Consider the following 22,785-nt stretch of genomic DNA (forward strand, 5'->3'; position numbering starts at 1 on the left):
TAGTATACTCCGACACTACATCTGCCTCAACTGTCAAAGCAACTGAGTCCATGGCATCACTACATACATCTCTGAGACTGCCATGTCTCCTACGATGTCGCATATGACGAAAACAACGCCATCTAACGTGTCCAGAATGACCACAATACCAACATATCACCTGGCGGCGTACTCGTGAATGTACATGTCTCACACGAGTCCTTGATGACTCATATCTATCATACATATCATGTAATCTACGCCAAAGTGCTCTCGAAGTAGCCTCATACATAACAAGAGCATATACAGATTCCACAAGGTGCAAAGAGAGTGTAGATAGTGCCATCTCCTGTAGTTCCTTCCACTGATCATCGGACATGTTTGAAGGTCTACCTGCATCACCACTCAATGGTCGATGCAACCCTCGCTGTGTCAATGCATCAAGCATACACTCTCTCCATGCCGCAAAGTCTGTCCCATCAAACACGCGCATCTGTGAGAGGTCACAATCTGATCGATCACCTGTCTTTGACATGAGCACAAGTAGCAAGCTAGATAGCAAAACCACCTCACCAACAACACATGGAAACTGTCTACCAATATGGCTAGAAACACAATGTAAAACCTATGAGACACACTCCAAAATAGAGCTCCCGCAATGTCAACCAAATCAGCCCTAAATTGGCTCGAATCGCATCAACAAAAGTCTGCAAATATGGCTGTAAAACATCCCCAAAATTCAGCTCTTAAACAGCTGCATAAACAAGTCACAAACGTGTCCCAGATCAGCCTACAAACTGAGCCATACATGGACACCTGCAAAGAGAAAACAATGGCTGAAAATTCAGCGCCCAAATAAGCCCTAAAACCTGCCTGTTAACTTGTAAACCTGTAGCTGAAACCTGCTGAAAAACCTCAAGCCATTAGTGCTCGAATCCGGCTACCTAGCTCGTAGCCACACAAGCATACATCACAACATTCACTCTTGTGAGTGTGTCAAGATAACTGTACGCCTGTCAAACCGTGAGCTAATCACCAAGCCCACACTATGCGGTATCGATGCATACACAAGCACAAATCTCCCACCTGCAGAGAACACCGCACACAAATGCTGAGTGCAACTCGCAATCTCTAGCTAGATCGCATAAATGATACCCATAAAACTCCTGGGAAAATTTCGCCAGAGTTTCGTCAGTAAAACGGCCACAAAACCAGTAACCAAACTGACTGCACGCTCAAAACCATGAGCAACCAAAAGCACATCAAACTGTACTCCAACCGCATGCACCAATCTCCACACTTTGCATACATCATTGGAAACACCTGCAAATCTAGTACACAAATATCTATTCTACCTGTGATTGCCAAAAAACATGCTCGAGGCATACATTGCCGAGCTCAAAATGCAATCACATTAGTCTCCATGAGCATCAAACCACATAAGGTATACATCGTATCCTCCCACCTGTGAGGAAACTTGCAGCAAATATCACTCTCACATCTGAGAGCAAACTATGTGTGGAATCCTCGACACACAATAAACAACTGCTGCTGCAGAAAATTCAGCGTTCAGAATTTTAAAATTTTGATATGACGAGCGCGTCTGAAGCGTGCCAAAACCCCAAGGTAGACTCCTGGATCACATGTATCCGAGTCTGGGTGTGAAAGCTATGCCAAAAACCTCCGTTTCGACCCAAAAACGTAGCATAAACTGCCAAAAGAGGGCTGAAAAATGCAGCTCCTCAACCGTAGCTTGAATGAGGTTTCTGATGGCTCGAATGGCTTCGAAAGGGGGGTCAAACGGCAGAACACCTGCTGGAAACGCTCTCGAAAAGCTGAATTTGCCGATGCCGAAGTCAAAACCCTGTTTGCACTCTTGAAAGTGCGCGCGCGCGGACGCGATTTCGGGAATGAAATTGGCTCTCCACTGTCGTCGTGACTGTGCACACACGCGCTCCTTCCGCACCTACGCTTTGATACCAATTGAAGGGGATCGAGGAGCACCACAGACAGAGAGTGAGAGAGAGAGAGAAGGAGACACACACACGATGTGGGTGGGGAGACTGTGAAGTGGCAGCTCCCCCTATATAGTATACTCACTATAAGTTTAGGGTAACAGTGGGCGGGCGCCCATGACCTGGGCGACCGGTCAAGGCACACAGGCCTTAACCCCAACAACAGAACCATAAGAAGTGGCTGCATTACTGTTACCACCCTTTCTTTGAGAAGCAATAAAAGCCTGTTCAACTACACGCTGCCTAGTCCTGTTTTTTATAGAAAGTGACTCTTGCAACAGCAATGTGCATAATGCATCAAACTTGACAACTTCAGGATTTCCTTGGGTCATGAGTTTCCAAGTACTAGCAAAAGTCTGGTAGGAATCTGGTAAGGCATCAAGAACAGTCTGCACAAGGGAACTGTCTGAAATGACTTCACCTGCAAAAATAAGCTGCGGTCATTCATATCCTTGACAGTAGCAAGGAAAGTGTCCATACCATCTTCCTCATGCATAATCTTCGACTCCAGCTCTTTACGCAGCAAAGCAATTTTAGCCTCATTGCGGCTTGCATAAAGACCTGCTAGAATATCCCAAGCCTGTTTTGCAGATTTTGCTGAACGGATGTGAGGAACAATGGTGCGCTTCAAAGACAACGCAATCAATGCATGAGCCTGCGCATCCTTAACATCCCAACGAGCTTGTTCTGCCGTAGGCAAAACAACTCTAACAGCTGCAATCCTTGCAGCAAGACCTGCAACATCCTCAACATCGCCTACATCCTCAGAACTAGGACGTACATCAATGCCCTGCACAATGTTCCAGACACCCTTTGACACAAGAACATGTTGCATCATATAAGCCCACATAGGGTAGTTGTCCCCATCCAACCTGTCCTCAGCAGCAAACATCTTGAACACATCTGTGTTGTTGTTGTAAGCCATGGTAAATTCTGCACCTGATGTGAAAATTGCCCGAAAATAGGAGAAATGGAGCGGGAACAACCTGTGCAATATAGCACAAACTGTAGAAGACTATAAGGCACCTGTTATGCAAAAAATGGCACTGATAGAAATTCTGCACAAAATGACAAAACAGCCTGTGCAGTACTGCCTGTAGTGGAAATGGAGGCCGAAATGAGCCCAAATCAAAATTCTGAGGAGACCAAGCTCTTTGAGCCCTCCCAAAACGTCTGTCGACCTACGAACGCTTGCCAAAGCTCACTGAAATCAGAGAAAGTGAGCAGGCGTGTGCTGGAGCAGTTGACAACTAAGCCCGGGAGGACGTGACCAGCTCTGATACCAATTGTTGGAATTAGGGTTGCAGAGAAACACACATAGCTTGGAGAAGACGAAGGAAGCTCAAGGCACACAATAGAGAGTGTATAACTTAGTGTGCAATGGAAAGATAGATAGCCCTAGAGTGATGGGCGTATATACAATGCACGGGGAAAAAACCTCCTAAAGAGGGAAAAAATGCCCCGGCGGTCCTAGTGTGTTCACACACATCACTACCACATGTATATCGTAACAGGCCCTTGGTTGTGCATAGAAGCGCTCTAAGAGGTTAAACCCCCCCCTCCCCCCCCCCCCCCCTCTCTCTCTCTCTCTCTCTCTCTCTCTCTCTCTCTCTCTCTCTCTCTCTCTCTGGCCCCTGTTAACACCCGGTTTTGTGGAGATGGCGGCCACTTATTCGCCACGCAAAAAGAAAAAATTGGCCTCAACTCGATGTTGGAGGGGTGACCTTATTTGCCCAACCAACTTTCCTTGAGCGTGGCTGATAAGACTTGAGCTCCGGTAGCCAATGTGGAAAGTGGAGAGTCTACCACTTGGTTGCGCTCAATTCATTGCTAGAGATGGTCGAAGTTTTGTAGTGTGACACTCGAAGGCTCGATTTAGACAACCTGGTGGAGAGTGTGTGGGTCCAACATGGCATACAATGACTGCCCAGAAAGAAGCGAGCGTAGTTCCAAACCCACCGAATTTTGGGCGACACCCCCCTCAAAAATGCTCATATATCAAGCTACTTTTTGGCTTTCTAAAAGAAACCCTTAGTGTTGTGTTGGGTTAGGGAGACTCCTTTCATTTCACACGGTGACATGATGGAGACTTACCTTTCTTTTCACATATTGACATGTCTTTACTTTTTTTGAATTCTATTGTTTTAGAATGCTAAAGTGAAGCTTCACCTTGCATAAATTTTAGTAAATTTTACACACACACACACACACACACGTTTTTTTTTTCATTCTATTGTTTTAGAATGCTAAAGTGAAGCTTCACTTTGCATAATTCTAATAAATTCTACACACACACATATATATTAATTAGTTCTTTTTATTTCATCTTTCATTTCACAACTTCACATGGCTTTACATTTCTTGCATTTTATAGCTTGATTCCAGTGAGTGTTAATGTTCGAGAAAGTCTCTTTTATTAAGTGGCTAATGATCGAGTTTCTTCCTCACAAAGAAGAAAATAAAAAATAATAGGAGAAATTTTGAGATTTGTAAAACTTTTGGACGACTTTCTCACATATTTCATCGATTTTTCTTCCGTTTACCATGGTTTGCAGTTAGCTAGTATGGATTTTCAATCGGCTCAAGACTAAGCTGAGGCAATCCTTTCCCAAACACTGATACCAGTTTACTTCAGCCTAACAATTTTATAACTTTCTTATTGTTTTTGAAAGCCGTCGTGACTCTTTCACTTGTTAGCATGTGGACTATGTAACTCAAGTCTGCTCATCAAGCTTCAACGTGAATGATTGGCTCATAAAAAGGTTCATCGTTGCAATTGAGGAGGGTGCCTCCGTCCCTTGTGAACAAGCATAGTGGAGGCAGAAGAGAGAGGTCATCTGTGTCACCGGCTCGTCTGAACCGGGCCTAAGGCAGCTATTTAAAGGGCAGGTGCCCTGGTATGACATGACATGAGAGGGCGTGACTCTTGTATGTGTCCAAGCCCCTCTAGTCATTCAATAGAGAGTAGGATCAAATGAGGGCCTCGAGGGAACGTGCACAGATGTATTTATCGCCACCTAGGCCTAGCCTAAGGCGATAGTTTGGAGCTGACCCCAAGGGCTCGCTGAAAAATTGTTTAATTGTTATATTGTTGGGCCATGCTGGCGTCTCTGTCTCTCTCTTTCTCTCATCGGCTTCGTGATCTTCCCGAGTGCGCCTTGATTGCTGATTCACTCACTCGAGTCACTCTGCATGCCTGCATTCGAGGTTTAGGGAGCCGGCGCTTGGGCATTCCTTGCAAGCAGATCTTGATAGCTCTCTGTGTATCGCCATTCTGGGGCGGCATGGAGCTGGGTTTTGAAGAGCGAGATGTATGTGACAGTACCTTGTTACGGGGCTTGCGCAAATAGCCCGACATGGACTTTGGTAAGACCCCCTCAAGATTTTCGATCTTCCGGAGGAAGTACTGAAGTTTTTATATACACGTTGCGACCCTTTTCAAGCGAACCATCGTCGGGCAAGGCCATTAGCAGGTAATGTGTCTTTGCCTGCTTCGATAAGCAGCGGGATGCTTCATCTGTTTGCTGAAGTTGCAGAAGTGCATATTGTGATCTTGGCAGCTTCTAGCCAGCACGCTCCAGTTCGCCTGCTCAGTTTGGCTTTAGTTGCCCCTTTAGAATCCTTATTTTTACTCATGTATGTCAAACTGTCACTTTTATAGTTGCATGCTTTAGCAATGCAACATGTCAAGATCTAAAGGAGGTTTTACTGAGACCGACCTGATCCATGAGAAGGTCTCAGATATCAGCAAACTGCCCAGTTCAAGTGCATACGGAATCAACAGCACCGACTTAAGATTTAAGAGCAGTGTGAATGGCACCATTACAGTGACACGTAGTGTCAAAAGCAATGCAAACGGGATTGTCAGTGATGGCTGTGGGGACAATGCAAAGGCATTAGATAGCAAGACAAATGAGCAGTGGATATGCATTGAAAATCTAGAGTATGGAGAGTCTAGTCAACGAAGTATTAGCCAGGCAAGCACAAGTAGTGCAGTCAGTGATGGTACCCAAAGTAGTGCCAATATAAGTGCTGCTGTGAACAAGCCTCACAAGGGCAATGACCTACGCTGGGAAGCTATTCAAGCGGTTAGTGTTCGCGTAGGCTCTCTTGGATTTGATCATTTCAGGTTGCTTAAACGACTAGGGTGTGGTGATATTGGCAGTGTGTACTTGGCAGAACTTAAGGGTACTAACTGCTATTTTGCCATGAAAGTTATGGATAAAGCTGCCTTGGCCAGTCGCAAGAAGCTTCTAAGAGCAGAAACTGAAAAGGAGATCTTACAGCTTCTTGATCATCCCTTTCTACCAACTCTTTACACACATTTTGAGACAGATAAATTCACTTGCCTTGTTATGGAATTTTGTACAGGGGGGGATCTCCACACATTGAGACAGCGGCAGCCAGGCAAACATTTTTCTGAACAGAGTGCAAGGTTTGTTTTTTACTTGCTTACTTTGCAAAAGGCTTCCATGTTTTTGCATCTTATTTCCGCCTTGACATTGTGATAAGACATAAGCATTTATTAGATTTTTGTGGTAGTATGCTGAGGTTCTTGGTAAGATTAATGAGCACTGCACAGGATCTGAGTTTCTCTGTTCATTGCTTGCCACTCATCCTGAAAAGCAGATTGTTGTTACATTTTATTAGGAGAGCCTTTACAGCAAAAATCCATTGGCGTGGCTGGATTCTATTTTCAACTTAGCGATTAATTTTCTAGCACGTAAAACACCTAATTCATGTCCTACATTTACTTGTTGTGCCATGTGCATGATCATTTTATTAGAGTTGGTCACCTCTTTGGCCCGTCTGGGCAGGGTTTCTAGTAGTATCTCTAGGGGGTGATCATAGGGAGTGGGGGACTGTTCTGTGGCTGTGCCCAGCCTATGTGAGGTAGTTTTCTCATCGTTGGCTTGTTTCCCCCATTGTTTAGCCACCCTGTACTGTTGGCATATAGTGTGCCTCTTGGTGGCTCCAGGCTTTCGGGCATTTTTGTAGTTGCCTTTGTGCCACCCATGTTCCATCTACGGGCTATCCATCTTTTCCAGATTTAGCCCTTGTTTGGGCACCATCCCTAACATGCTCTAAGAGCTAAGCACTGCTGCATCTCCTCTCGGCACCATCCCTAACATGCTCTAAGAGCTAAGCATTGCTGCATCTCCTCTTGGCAAAAGGGCAGATCTGGAAAGAGGTACAAATACATCAAGGCTACCTAGTGGTGCTGCCCTCTAGATGCTATGAAGTCCTCTGCTATCCATGGACTGCACCATAGACGGAATGTGTGCCCTTCATATGAGATCACCAATGAAGTGCTACCCTAAGAAGGACGATGCGATTGTAGTCCCATCACCCCGTGATGGTGGAGCACCCAAGCTCTGCAAGCGTCGCCATGAAGCTACCTGATAGGTCATAAGAGAATTCCAAAGATTTAGATTGAAGTGCTAGCGGAGGCCAAAGGGGCAACCAATAGGTCCCAGGGCACAAGAAAGAGAAAAAAAGACAAGCTAGGTCCACCGATAATTTAGTCAAGGAAATTTTTTGGATCTCGATGCAAAGCGGATGGGGGGAAGATTCTCTTCAGTTTTGAGATGTACCTTGAGGCTTTTGGATTATTGGCAGTGTCTATTCCGAAAGTTATCGATGAATCAACAGGTTGAATCTGGGAGTGCACAAGAGGGGAGCCACTCCACTCCTTTGTCACAGATTGCCTAGATTCACTAATTTCTTTTTGAGATTTTAGGGATACTGACAAGTTGACAATATTTTGCGAAATGACCTTATGAAATATGTACATCGAATTGGAAATTTCCTAGAATTGAACATGCTCTTTCATGTGTGTATTGTTAGAGCATGTATTGGAAAGATGCAACATTTTGTCTAATGAAAGATTTGGACTTAGTGTATCTAGACATCTGTTAAAGATTAGTGAAGTCTGGATGTGATGGCTAAGTGAATGAGAAGTGAATTGATTATAGTGCATTAAAATTTCAATCTGGAAGAGATGATTAGATACTGTTGTTAGTGCATCAAGAGTTCCTCAAGGATGAGATGGCTACACAGGAATCTGAGTGTATCAAGAGTTTTGGACTAGATGAGATGACTAGATTGAATGATTGAAACACCGTGTTCAGTGTGAACTACGTGTGGCATGCTCTGTGAATGTGATGTCTTGTGGGGGTCATGGGCATGGTTGGCTTGAAATAAAGAAAGGATATAAATCTAAGAGTAACACTGTCACAAGGCGGGCACCATGTGCGAATAGAAAAGAACAGAGTGAACAAACTTTTAGCACTTCAATAACAATTGAACTGAGAGAGAAAGACGACACGCGATACGGAGCGGCGGAATTCCACCCCAGAGAGTATTGGCCCCCAAACCTTGGCGCCCCTTTCGGTATTTCTTTATATTGCATCAACACTTTACAAGCCGGTACTCTAGACTTTGCACCTTCTCCAGGAAGCATGCAAGAGAATGAGCCCTAACCTCATATTTAAAGTCCCTGGGCCCCAAATGCAGTTTACAGTAAAAAGCTTCAAACTCAATAGCTTCTGGTCCAAAAGCAAAGCCAAAAATCTGCCAACGTAAATTACGGAAATCCGTACAGTTGCCGCGTCATCAGCCAGCACAAAACGTGAAAATCCGTACAACCTACCATGTCATCATGCCAGCGCAATTTTTGGAAATCTGCCACGTCATCAGTATTTGTGTGTGTACGGATCTTGCTTTATTTTAATCCTTTATGTCACTTGGGGCCCCATTGAACGGGGTCCCCATAAGTTGGTAGGACTTCTTCTGTTACTTATTCTTCTTAGGGTTTAGGCCCCTCGGCCACATCTGTAAGTTGGCTCCATTCTTTAGGCTTTGACATGTCAGCAGTTTGTTACAAACACCGAGATTTAGTATATCAAGACTTCCATGAAAAGATGAGCGCAGTTTGGATGTGATTGCTAAATATGTTACAATGATCATGATTTATATTTGAGACCCTCGACAGGAATGTGATTTGATCAAGGACTGATGTCTTTGTGAAAGTGCTAGATTTGTGAAGTCTAGTGCCTCAGTAAAGCATCAGGCAGCATAGTTCTACTCTTCCATTTCCTCACGTGACCATGAATGAGGCTTAGTTACATATCAAGCTTACTAATAACTAAGCCTCACATGACCATAGCCTAGTCTTGTAACTTTGCTTTCTAGTGGACCTTGCACACGTGCGAGAGAAGTAGAGAGAGACAATATGCATGAAGAGTCAAGTGGAGGCCTAGACGCGATCAAGATACATTATGGAAGGTTGCCATTCACTCATGGCAAAGCAAGCAAGAGGTCTCGCAGCACTCTTCTCACCTTTTATATCAATACTCATGAGCACATTATAGAATGTTAAGAGTTGCGACAGATCTACATCATGCTCACCTCCATTGCTACTAGATGATGTACAAATTTCCTAGTGGGAGTTAGCACTCTTTCTCCTCCCCCTAGCAGTTATCACCTCCTCTGCCTCTTCCTCCTCCTCCATGCCTACTAGCCGAAGCCAAATGTCTGCAATGCTTTGTCATCAAATGCTCGTCAGTGTCCATCACAAAGTGCTGATGTCCTACATGATAGATGTTGGACAGAAGGGGCCTAAACCCTAGCCAAAGAGGCAGAATAGGTTTCGCAGCTTGCAGATTATTGTCGAGTGGCCTAGAAGTGATTAAGGTTAAAACCTAACCCATCTCAACTTATGGAACTTGGCCGAGGGGCCTAAAAACCTTAAATATAAAGCAAGGCCCCAAAATTGCGTAAAAAGGGTTGACGTGGCGAGCTGTACGGACGTCTGCGTTGTTGATGTGGCAGGCCGTATGGATTTTTGCGTTTTACGAACAGCTCAAGGGGTAGCTTTTGAATACAAGATGCTTTTGGACTCTACGCTTTTCATGTAACTACTTTTGACAAGGCCAGGGGCCTTTATAAGGGTGTCAGGGTCTCTTCTTTGGCTAGTTTTGCTAGGAGCATTGCCAGAGAGAGGACCCTCGGACTTTGTACTTTCCGAAGCATAATTGTAAAGAAGTACTCAAAAGGAACGCCAATCTTTGGGGCCGGTGTATCTCGGCACGGAACTCGACTGTGCCGTGTCCTCTCTGTCTCTCTCTCTCCAGTTTTGTTCAATTGTTTTCAGTTTCTCTCACGTGTGTTGCTTTAGATCTTTGGTTTGGAGTGTCCCAAGTCTATTACAATGGTATCAAAGCTTAGACGATTCTTCTTTTACAAAGAATTTGATCCCTTTTCCTGCAGCACACATGGATTTTGGCAGTGAATCTCGCAGGGAGGAGACAACTGACTCTACCCGCCTCAGCGAAGAAATTAATGGAGGATCTAGTGGAAGTTGGACTTCTTCCGAGATTTCTGGAGAAGAGTAGGCCCTCTTCGGCCAAACAACATCAAGAAGATGACAACGCAACGGTAGCTTCAGGTTGACATATGTGCCAATCAGATGCTCTAATATGCCAAGGATCGGCAGTTTGCAAAATCTTTGAAGAATCATCCTTTGACGAGATTCATTCAGGATGGCAGGCAGCCATTCACTCACCTCTCAAGTCGACCATGAAGCAGAGATCTAAGCCAAGTGCAGACAACCTATGACTGTACTCACAAGATGAATTTGATAGTGTCGTGGAGTAGCAGGTCAACCAAGTTATGAAGTCTTTGAACGGCTCTCGAAAGGAAAGTCGTGGAGCGGATTATTCCAGCGGATTATTCTAGCTACTCGGGTTGGAAATCCACATTCGACGCAGTTAGCAGATCCATGAAGTGTGTACGCTTTGAGGATGACCCCAATTCATCTTCATCTTCAGATAGCTCAGAGTTCCTCTTCCTTCGACTCCAACAAACAGGAAGCATTGGAAGCGCAAAAGGACTTGAAAGAAGAAGAAGGGCAAGAAGAACAATAGGGACAGACAATCCAAGAAGAGCAGATCTCGATTCTGGGATGTGGAAAGCACATAAAGCATTCTGACACTTCTAACGAGGATACCTCGTCCTTGAACAATTTTGATTCAGATGAGTCAATGCTTGGAACAAGGCGGAGACGAGGCTACAGAATGAGCCAATTTGACCAGCTTGAAGAGTGGGAAGATCAAAGATTTTAAAGAGGGTGGGCAAGCACTTAAATTCGACACTTTTATGGGATACAAGCGTCTTCCTATTTGAAAGGCAACACCTAGACTTGGTGGTCGACCTTACTTTCACTAAAGGAAGCACGCACCACATGGTTAAGTAAAAACTAGTTTTAACCTCCGCATGGCTCACCGAAGAGTACAAAGAGGATGTTATTACGACTTGAAACCATCTTGATGACCAAAGAAGACACTCTTGATGACTATTGTCATCGCTTTTGGGATACTTTTCTACCCGCTTTCTTTCAAGAAAATTACCTTTGGACAGCAAGTTGAGTGGATTTGTTGTAGCTTACCAAGGAGATCTGGCATTACTGTTTACAAAAGGTGGACTCCTTTCAGCGACTCATGGGTCATGCCAAGCAAGGACTTGGAATGCACGCGGGTAACTGACATACCCAAGGATAGGCCAGTGTCTGCTCAACGAGGGCCAAACCAACCGAATTAATAACAAGAAGAAGAGGAACTTGGAAGCAACAGAAGAAAAAACATCACACCCTAGATTGTCAGATGAGCTGCGCGCTGAGTACTACAAAGAGGACAAATGTTATGGATACGGGAAACAGAGGCATGTTCTTGTCAAGTGTCCTAACAAATCATCCTATGATCAGGCCCAGGACAAGTCAGAGGGCTCCAAAGCAGCAAAGGAGCGAGCAAAGAAAGGGAAGACCAAGGCAGGACTGATACTGGATTTTGTGGGGACCGACCTAGAGCAAATGGATGAAAGCACCGAGCTTTGCAGAGCGTGGGACAAAGTACGAGATCAAGAGACCTTATTTTCTTCGATGGAGGAGCCAAGACGAACTTCATTTCGACTGAATTGGCGTCTCGACTTGGAATCACGCCGGAGGAAATGGGACCATGTTGCTAAATTAGCTTTATCTTACAGAAAAATAATTCTAAATGAATTATTGGATTTATAAGTGAGAGGGGTTTCTCGCTTGGAACACCAAGGAAAAATAATTCTAAATGAATTATTGGATTTATAAGTGAGAGGGTTTTCTCGCTTGGAACACCAAGGAAAAATAATTCTAAATGAATTATTGGAATTTTAAGTGAGAGGGCCTTTCTCACTGGAGACATCCGAGTACAGAGTATTCCTAGTGCGTCATTTAAAGTAATGACGGGAACACTTAGAACGGGAATATCTGTAAGGCCACCAGGAACGGGTACTTCTGATGCGTCACATTGGATGGGTGACAGGGAGCATCGGAAAGAAGTATCCGACCATTCGGGAACGGACATCTCTGATGCGTCATAGGATGGGTGACATAGAGCATCGTGAAGGAGATTGTACCGTAAGTTCGGTAGGAAAGGACTAGGTGATGGGTATTCCTGATGCGTCACAAGGTGGGTGACAGGTGCATCGGAAAGGGAATATCCATAGTCGGGAGGAAATTCCGAACTGTGTTAGAATTGTGCACAAGGAAAAACAAGCACTTGAATGAAGATGGGTTCAGAGGAAACTTTGAGGAAAAACATATGCTTTTTGAGAAAGCGGGATTGCCTTTTAGGAAAGCAGATGCTTTCTCGCGAGGAAGTCTATGTCTGCATTGCAACTGTGCATGTGATTGCATCCAGGGACGCCTGGGAAGTGTTGTGAAAGCATTGTTTTTAACTTATAAGGTTTTATTGAGTTTTTGAACAGATTCAGACCATTTTTAAAGGTGACCGACCGCCCACTTAATAAGTGGGCAGCCATCTGATAAATAAGGCAACAGATCAGCCATCGTTTTCTCTCTCTCTTTTTCTGGCATAGCAGCGAAAAAAAAAAAAGAAAAAAAATATTTATAATGATAATAATAAAAAAAACGGACGCGATCTCTACGCGAGTAGCTATTCGTGCCCGTGGCTAGGAGCTATAAAAGGATCACATGCCCTTACTCAGAAAGGAGGACCAATCTTTGCAAGGAGGAGATGCTGCTGCAAATTTCAGCCGTAAAGAAGACGTTGCAGGTGATGCCCATGGCTGCCCCAAGTGTACCAGATGTCGCCAAGACCCAGTGCGCAAGTTCCCTTGCGAAGAAGTGCCTACGGAGCGTGTTTGCATCGTGACAAGCTGCTGTTTTTCTCTGATTTCAGCCCCTAAACGTCGTAGACGGGGCTGATTTATGAGAAGGAACCGTAGAACACACCTCTTTTGTGTGTAGGATTGGAAGAGAGGATTTTCTATGGAGAGATCTCTTCTGGGGAATTGCTTTTCGAGAACGGAGTTGCGTTTCGAGCGTCGAGTCTTTGAAGGTAACGATTTTCATGTTATGAACTCTGAGTATTTGTTTGCAGGTGTACTTCCTCTTAGTGAGGGAGTAAGAGCAGAGGAAGGTATGAGCCTCTGCAGGAGAAAAGCGCTCTGAGGAACTAGAGCCAGATCAGCCCAGGGGTTTCGTACCCGAGTTTGGGAAGTAGATCCTCGGATCGGAGAGAGGTAGTCTCTCAAGTTGCGATCCGGAAGTTGGGATTCCCAAGTAAGGACTTCGTGTCCAGGAAAGCAGAGTTGTTCTGCGGGAAGAGGACTCTGGAAATAGAGTTCTAAAAGAGAGTTGCAGGGATGTCATGCCCTGAGTCTGGAAGGTGAGATCTAGAGGCGAGAACCTTGATTCTCGAGGAATTGGAATAAGGAACGGAAGTTCCTTGGAATAGGGTTTTGCCCTAGGAATCGTAAGCTGAGGCTTTCGGGAACCATTAAGTCTTATTCTAGAACGAACGTGGTAATACGTTCGGTTCAAGTGCTTGTATAGACTTCTCCTCAGTAATAAAGATACTATTACGGGGGGGGGGGGGACCAGCCCATCTTCTGGTCCCCAGTACTGTGTCGATCTTCTCACTTTATCTCTCTCTCTCTCTCTATCTATTTCTCTCTATATCCTCTGGCTTCAATATTAAGTGATAAATTTTATTTATCCGAGTATATTTTATATTGCTATGCGCTCCCGTTTGTGACAGACCATTGACTTTCAGTTCTAGCAGCACCAAGACGGGATGTTGCCATTACACCGATCATAGGCGAACTTCGGTTGCATTGTAAGGTGTATATAGGGCACGAGGACTTTTACGTCATGCCTTTGGAAGGGTTTGACGTCCGTTTGGGAATCCCCTGGTACCATAAGAGCGGTGGCGTGGTCGACTACAGGGCCAAGAAGGCGACATTGAAGAACAAAAAGGGCAGAGATATTGTACTTTATGTAAAATTGAAGGGCGAGTCTGTCACAAACTGATGATGTGGCATGTCCAACTTATGGACCTTTGTTGAGGGGCCTAGGTGCCATTAAAAAAAAAGAGCAAAGAAGCATGCTGACGTGGTTGTTGTACGGACGGCCGCAAATCACACTGATTGCTGTACAGAGGCCCAGATAAAGCGATGGTTGTATGGACCGCCGTAAAACGTGCTGGTTGCTTACGTGGCAAAAACGTACAGAATTCCACGATTTTCGTTGATTGCTTTTGGCAGCGCTAGCTTTTTGGGGCCTGATTGCTTTTGAGTTTAATGATTTTGGGGCTCTGCTTTTAGCCTTTTATTGAACTCAAGGGGCTCACTCTGCAGAGCATCTGGACACAGAGTCTGAGAGCAAGCACCCGCGGGAGTTGTACTTTGCTCAAAGATTAATATAAAAAGAAATACCGAAAGGGGCGCCAATCTTTGGGGCCAATACCTTGGGGCAAGGAACTACGTCGGGCCGTGTCGACTCTCTTAAAATTGTTAAGTGTTTGGAAGTGAATCTTTGCTGTGTCGCGGTAGAATCTTGACTTGGGGTGTCCGAGTTTGTTACAATGGTATCAGAGCATGGCCTATTTCTCTTCTACCGGGAAATCCGATCCCTTTTCTTCTTGCGACACTTCTTGATTCCAAAAAGAATCATTCGAACTCTTCTGCAACCATTGAGGCGGGAGGGAGGCAACACAAAAGATGCTTACTTAGTGGCAAAAAGCCATCGAATCACCAATTAAACCAGCAATCAAGAAACCTCCTACTCCAAGGATGCTTACAGAAGAAGAACTTCAAGAGGTGGTTCAGACCTAGATCAGTCAGCTTTTGGACACGAAGAATCGATTGAAAAAGCAATTGAAGAAGCGCAAGACGAGGCATTACTACCTTGGTTACTTGGGCCGTCAATCTTCTTTTGCATTCGCAAGAAAGCAGAAGAAGCGTGTGCGTTTAGAAGGACTACCTAGTTCTTCTTCCTCTTCTTCTAGCTCTTCCGACTCGAGTGAGGAGGATAGAAAGGGCAAGAAGTGAAGCAAAAAGCAAAGCTTTGGAAAGAATAAGAAAAAGGCAAAGAAACTCTCAGATTTGGACCAGTTCTTGATAGCTCTATGGAGGAGTCATCCTCTGACAGTTCGGACTTCGACAACCACATGTTTTACGCGAAGAAGTAGCATTTCTACAGAGCCAATCAATACGACTTCCTTGAAGATAAGAGCAAGAAGACTAAGGAATTCAAAGAGGTTGGACAATCGATAAAATTTAAATCCTTTTCTGGATTCCAAGATTCTCTGAGGGCTTTGGCCTTTATCGAGCAGTTTGACATAGTATTCTCTAGAGGGCATTACTCAGAGCAATCCAAGATCAGGAGGGCTGCATCTTTTCTCAAAGGAAATGCTTGAACATGGTGGTCCACTCTTCTTCTGAGGAAAGAAGCTCGAGTCAAGTGGTTGCAACTCAAACGGCTCTTTATTTCTTCTTGGTTTATCCGGGAGTACGAACGGAATGTAAGAACCGCTTGGAACCATCTTTGGATGACCAAGGGATATTCTTTGGATGCTTATTGCGAGAGGTTTTGGGACTCTTTTTTACCGAGCTCATCATTTAAGGTCACCTTTACGGAACAGAATGAGCGGTTTTGTTGCGGAGTGCCTACAGAGATCCGAGATTTCTGCCTTGAACAAAAGTCGGATTCTATTCAAGAATTAGTGGGTCATGCGAAATGGGGTGTCACAAACTGCTGACGTGTCAAAGCCCTGAAGAATGGAGCCAACTTGTAGATCCTGGCCGAGGGGCCTAAACCCTAAGAAGAACAAGTAATAGAAGAAGAAGTCCTGCCAACTTATGGGGACCCTGTTCGCTAGGGCCCCTATGACATAAAGGAAGTAAAATAAAGCAGGACCCCCCTCCCCCCAAAAAAAAAAAGAAAAAAAGAAACTGATGATGTGGCAGCTTGTACGCTCCGCGTTTTGCGCTGATTGTTGACGTGGCAATTATGCAGAATTTTGCGCTGCCTGTTGACGTGGCAGTTTTGCGGAATTCTGCAAAACGCGTTGACAGCTTTTTGGCATTGCTTTTGGACCAGAAGTTTTTGAGTTTTGAAGGCTTTTCACTGTAACTGCTTTCAGGCCAAGGGCCTTTATATATGAGGCTAGGGCTCATTCTCTAGCATGCTTCTTGGAGAAGGTCCAGAGTCTGGAGTACCAGCTTGTACTGTGTTGATGCAATATAAAGAAATACCGAAAGGGGCGCCAAGGTTTGGGGCCAATACTCTCTGGGGTGGAATTCCGCCACTCCTTGTCGCGTGTCGTCTCTCTCTCTCTCTCTCTCTCTCTCTCACTTCAGTTGTTATTGAAGTGCTGAAAGTCTGTTCAGTCTGTTCTTTCTATTGGCACGTGGTGCGCGTCTTGTTATAGTGGTATGAGAGCATCAGGCGTGTGCTTTTCATAAAGCATACCGGTCCTACCAAAGAGCAGAGAGAGCAAGATCGCACTTCCAAAGTTCATTGGAAATTTTAACCTCGTGCTCTGACCTTGGACTTATTAGTCACTCCCACCCTTACTTCATCGCGCATCGGGCGCGCTCCCGTCTCTATCGCTTTGTCTTACAGGGCATAAGCCATAAAGAACCCAAGACGTGGAATTCATAGATTCAGTAGAATATTTGCAGTTTCTGCTCAACAAGCCTCATGACAATTCTTTCGCGGCATCCTCATCAGAATCTTCTGATGCTGCAAAGTTTTCAACAATTTTTGAACTACATGTTACCCCCTCTGATGCCCTAGGTGGTACCTCCTCCGGCACCAGAAAGCACGAGAGAATCCAACCGGCAACCTTCTCAGCCGTCTGTTCCGATCAAGGGGAGTCTTCAGGAATATGGTGCAAGCCATTTGACCGTAATCTAGTGCAACCGCCATTGCCCCCACCTCCACCACCACCGCCACCAATCTACAATGGTTGGAGCCCATATGGATACCCTTATTATCCATAGCCAGGATCTGCGCCTAACCAACCCAAAGATTTCAAAGATGGCGGCACGACAATCAAATTTTCACTTTTTCCGGGGTGAAAGATCGCAAGAAAGCATTGCATCTATGCTTTGGGGAACTATATAGAAGAATCCAAGATTTCTCGAGCAGCGGGATTTCTTAAAGATAATGTTATGCAATGGTGGTGTTCAATCGCGACACAACTGCATGCTCCAAGGACTTGGCAAGCTTTCAAGACAGTTTTTGCACGTAGTTACATGACTTCGATGTTTGAAGTCCGGATTTTGGCAGAGTGGGGCAACTTGAAAATGCTTGCCATCGAAACCATGGACGACTATAACCAAAGGTTTCTCGACGTGTATCTTCCTGTGTCCTTTAAGTTCATTTATTTGGAGGACCCGTGAGAGCGCTACACCATTGGACTACCATCACCATTGCAGGAATATTCTCTCTCCAAACAAGTCTCTACCATGCAAGAGCTTATGGACTATGCCGTAGTCGGCTACAAGCTCATGAAAGGAAAGTTGGAACTTGCCACTGCTTGTCGCGGGTCGTCTCTCTCTCGCTCAGTTCAGTTGTTATTGAAGTGCTAAAAGTCTCTTCAGTCTGTTCTTTTCTATTGGCACGTGGTGCCCGTCTTGTGACAGTACTAGTCCAATAGCAGGTCTAGCCTCGACGTCCTCAATGCAACCTTCTGCTCCCACGTCAAATAGATCCCCGGGGCCACCTCCGGCCATGAGGGCTAGACTTGCCATTGGACTAGTACTCGATATTTATGGTATACACCTTAAGAGTTTTAATGAATTATGCATAGCTTATGGAAAAGTCAACGGCTTGAAAGCCCTTATTTTCCTTGACCCCGGAGCTATGGAGAACTTCATCCATCCAGAATTCTTGAAGCAGATGCACTTTGATTATGATGCAGAGGGTGGAGAAATTGAAGCTGAGCTAGCCACGGGGCAAACTCAGAATGTGGTACCACTCGTTGGTGCACTTCCAGTGACTATACAAGATTATCATGGAAAAGCCGATTTCCACATCATGAAGTTGGGCAATTGCAACATTCTCTTGGGCATGCCCTGGCACGACAAGAATGATGCAACTCTCTAAGTTCGGAACCGAACCATCACCATGATGTAGAAGGGCAAGCCAGTTGTCCTCAAAGTTCGATTGTCCGAACAAAGCCCTAAATGACCTCTCTAGTTGTTTTCTAGTTAGATACTTTTGAACATTGTTTGACAAAGTATTGTTTGAAATTTGTTTGAAATGGATGCTATCTGTTTTAAACCTGCCTTGGTGTCGATTTGAATTATTTGACTCTGGTTTTAAATACTGGTTTCAATGATTGGTGATTTTACTCCCGGGTGCAGAAGTGAGAAATACTGTTTTGGTATTGTTTGAACCTCCGAACGACGTAGGCCGATGCCTGGGGAGCGTTTCGTTGTATGTTTGAAAACCTCGGAATGACGCAGGCCGATGTCTTGGGGAGCGTTCCGTTGTATGCTAGAAAACCTCCGAACGACACAGGCTGATGCCTGGGGAGCGTTTGGTTGTATGCTTGAACCTCCAAACGATGCAGACTGTTGTCTGGGGAGCGTTTGGTTGTACAGTTCCTGAGCTCATGGCCCAGACCTTTTTAGGTTATTTGCGGGGGGAGTGGCGAGGTAGTCGTTGAGTAGCTTCATACCGCAGACTGTTGTCTCGGGGGAGTGCTCAGTGGCGTTATTTGTTATGTCTTGTACCATGCACATGTGGAGAATTTGTGTTGCATTGTGATGTGCCAACCACTGAATATTCCTAATTGGATGAGATTGCCTTTGTATGTAATTTTAGTGTATCAAGACACCCGTGGAAGATCAATGCGGTCAAGAGTTCCAAACTGGACGAAAGGAGAAGCCAACTCCTTGATCAAAAGAGCCGAAAGGAGAAGCCAACTCTTTGATCAAAAGTGTCGAAAGGAGAAGCCAACTCCTGAACAAAAAAAAAAAGAGCAAATAGATTGTCCCTCGGAAAATTTTTGAGCTAACTTGAGTTGTTTTGCAGATATGCTGTAATTGTGGACGATTACTTTCTTTCAAGAAGGGGGGATGTCACAAACTGCTGACGTGTCAAAGCCCTGAAGAATGGAGCCAACTTGCAAATCCTGGCCGAGGGGCCTAAACCCTAAGAAGAACAAGTAACAAAAGAAGAAGTCCTATCAACTTATGGAGACCTCGTTCGATGGGGCCCTAGTGACATAAAGGAAGTAAAATAAAGCAGGACCCACACATACACACACAAAAATTGATGACATGGCAGTTGTACGAACGCTTTGCGTTTTGCGCTAACTGCTGAGGTGGCAGTTGTACGGAATTTCGCAAAACGCATTGGCAGCTTTTTGGCATTGCTTTTGGACCAGAAGCTTTTGAGTTTTGAAGGCTTTTCAGTGGAACTGCTTTACAGGTCAAGGGTCTACAAATATGAGGCTAGGGCTCATTCTCTGGCATGCTTCCTGGAGAAGGTGCAGAGTCTAGAGTACCGGCTTGTATTGTGTTGATGCAATATAAAGAAATACCGAAAGGGGCGCCAAGGTTTGGGGCCAATACTCTCTGGGGTGGAATTCCGACACTTCTTGTTGCATGTCATCTCTCTCTCTCTCTCTCTCTCTCTCTCTCTCTCTCTCAGTTCAGTTGTTATTGAAGTGCTAAAAGTCTGTTCAGTTTATTCTTTTCTATTGACACGTGGTGCCCGTCTTGTGACACGAGGGTTCTCGATACATTCAAGGAACTTGACTTACCCCATTGATGAAATCTTGACTCAAAGGACCAAAGAGACCCAACAATGAAAGTAGAAAGAAAACGAGTCCTCAGGAAAAGTGTCACAAGACGGGCACCACATGCCAATAGAAAAGAACAGACTGAACAGACTTTTAACACGTCAATAACAACTGAACCAAAAGAGAGAGACGACACGCGACACGGAGTTGCAGAATTCTGTCACAAGGCGGGCACCACGTGCCAATAGAAAAGAACAGTTTGAACAGACTTTTAGCACTTCATTAACAACTGAACTGAAAGAGAGAGAGAGAGACGACATGCGACACGGAGTGGCGGAATTCCACCCCAAAGAGTATTGGCCCCAAACCTTGGCGCCCCTTTCGGTATTTCTTTATATTGCATCAACACAGTACAAGCCGGTACTCCAGACTCTGCACCTTCTCCAGGAATCATGCCAGAGAATGAGCCCTAACCTCATATATAAAGGCCCTTGGCCTAAAAAGCAATTACAGTGAAAAGCCTTCAAACTTAAAAGCACATGGTCCAAAAGCAAAGCCAAAAAGCTGCCAGCGTAAATCACGGAAATACGCACAGCTTGCCACGTCATCATCCAACGTAAATCACGGAAATCTGCCTGCTACCCTTAGGGTTAGAGTTAGGGTTTTTGCAGTTTTAGGGTTAGGGTTTTCAGAATTAAGGTTTGCAGGTTTTAGGGTTAGGGTTTCCAGAATTAGGGTTTGCAGGTTTTAGGGTTAGGGTTTTCAGAATTAGGGTTTCAGCAATTAGGGTTTCTAGCAGAAATTAGGGTTTAGGCCCCTCGGCCACATCTGTAAGTTGGCTCCATTCTTTAGGCTTTGACACGTGAGCAGTTTGTTACAAATTCCACCCCAGAGAGTATTGGCCCCAAACCTTGGCGCCCCTTTCGGTATTTCTTTATATTGCATCAGCATAGTACAAGCCGGTACTCCAAACTTTGCACCTTCTCCAGGAAGCATGCCAGAGAATGAGCCCTAACCTCATATTTAAAGGCCCTAGGCCCCAAAAGCAGTTCTCAGTAAAAAGCCTTCAAACTCAAAAGCGTCTGGTCCGAAAGCAAAGCCAAATAGTTGCGAGCGTAATTTACGAAATCCGTACAGCTGCCACGTCATCAGCCAACGCAAAACGCGGAAATCTGTATAACCTGCCACATCATCATGCTAGTGCAATTTTCGAAAATCTGCCACGTCATCAATTTTTGCGTGTGTGCGGGACTTTCTTTATTTTAATCCTTTATGTCACTTACGGCCCATCGGACGGGGTCCCCATAAGTTGGTAGGGCTTCTTCTTCTTCTGCTACTTGTTCTTCTTAGGGTTTAGGCCCCTCGGTCGGCATCTTAAGTTGGCTCCATTCTTTAGGCTTTGACACGTCAGCAGTTTGTGACAAAAAGAAAGATACATGACCCCGAATGACTCTTAGAGAAAGGGCTAACTATCTCAATGAGGGGAAGTGTTTAGGTTGTGGGAAACAAGGGCACATGTCCGCAAAGTGCCCCAAAAAGGCACAACAAGGACAGGCTGAAGACAGGTGTCACGGGGACGTGGCAGCTGTTAACTATGTCACGAGAACGTGGCAACTGCTAACTTTAGTTGTTGGTTTCTTTCCAATGGGTTTTGTTTTATTTTTGAGACCCTCTTCTTGAAGTAGCAAACGGTCGGACATTCTATGGCCAATGTGAACTATAGTTTCACCCGCAGACGGGAAGTGGTCGGCACTGGAATTCGTATAGTAAGAGGGTGTCTAGGCTCAGAGCAAGATCATATAGGTCTCCCCGTCGCACTTAGCAAGTTGGTGGATACTAGGGAGTGAACTCAATAAAGGCCTAAAGTCAAGGTGTGTGACTACCAACGGAAAGTATCCGACAGTTGGGCCACATTGCGCTTTTGGATGCGGTCCCAATGAGGATAGATGGTCAGATTACCAGTGGGAGCCCAACGGAATCATTTCCTAAAAGTTAGGGAACTGCTATTTTGGGCCGCGAAATATGTTTGCGTCATTATTTCCGGTATGAGTAGGGGAACACTTTACAACTCTGCCGTGAAGTCAACTGGGTGACGAGTCGGAAGATTTTTAGGTGGCAAATCTGAAACGGGCAAATGCTTGTAAATGCGCCAAGTGGCAGTAGAAAAATGGGCGCTGAATTTTATGCTGGGAGAGGCCTCCTTTTGCATTTTGTCACAGGTTAAGAGGTATGGAGTGCTTCCTTTCCTTCTTATGTATAGTGCGGTGCTAGGAGTGATGCCCTGCACGCTACGCACTGCTCTCTCTCTCACCTGTACCTACGAGGGATTAGCCGCTATCTAATCCAGTACCTATGCAAGAGGCTCTTGCCTCAGCAATTGCGCATGAATTCGGAGAGGTTTCACGTGAGAAATCTCGTCCAATTCAAAGGGCAAGTAGCCCTACAGGTGCGGGAGCTCGAGGTCTTGCTACAAATGCGACGGGCACGCGAAACGGAGCCCAAAACAGGGAATTACAGCCTGCTGTGTATTTTTGCAGGTTTAGGGTTCCGGCCTTAAATGGACCCTAATACCCCCAGGAGGTTCGGGGACGCAAGGGGACCGCTGTATAGGTGATCTGGCGCATTTTCGGGGCAGAAAACAGAGAATTCAGCGTGCTGCAGATTCTCGCCAGGTTTTGCAAAGTGTCCGTATGCGT

General features: G+C 45.1%; 1 protein-coding gene across 1 annotated transcript in view; it reads left to right on the forward strand.

Moving 5' to 3' along the window:
* Window positions 1-5,023: 5,023 nt before the first annotated feature.
* Window positions 5,024-22,785, forward strand: part of LOC147459732 (serine/threonine-protein kinase D6PKL2-like) — a 55,325-nt gene continuing 37,563 nt past the window's right edge. Inside the window, exon 1 of the mRNA XM_086510951.1 lies at window positions 5,024-6,429. Coding sequence (XP_086367077.1) covers window positions 5,678-6,429 — 752 coding nt within the window. The 5' untranslated portion in view covers window positions 5,024-5,677. The remainder of the gene's footprint in view (window positions 6,430-22,785) is intronic.

Source organism: Adiantum capillus-veneris, chromosome 4, assembly GCF_014529385.1.
Source record: "Adiantum capillus-veneris isolate H3 chromosome 4, ASM1452938v2, whole genome shotgun sequence".
Classification (NCBI taxonomy): Eukaryota; Viridiplantae; Streptophyta; class Polypodiopsida; order Polypodiales; family Pteridaceae; genus Adiantum; species Adiantum capillus-veneris.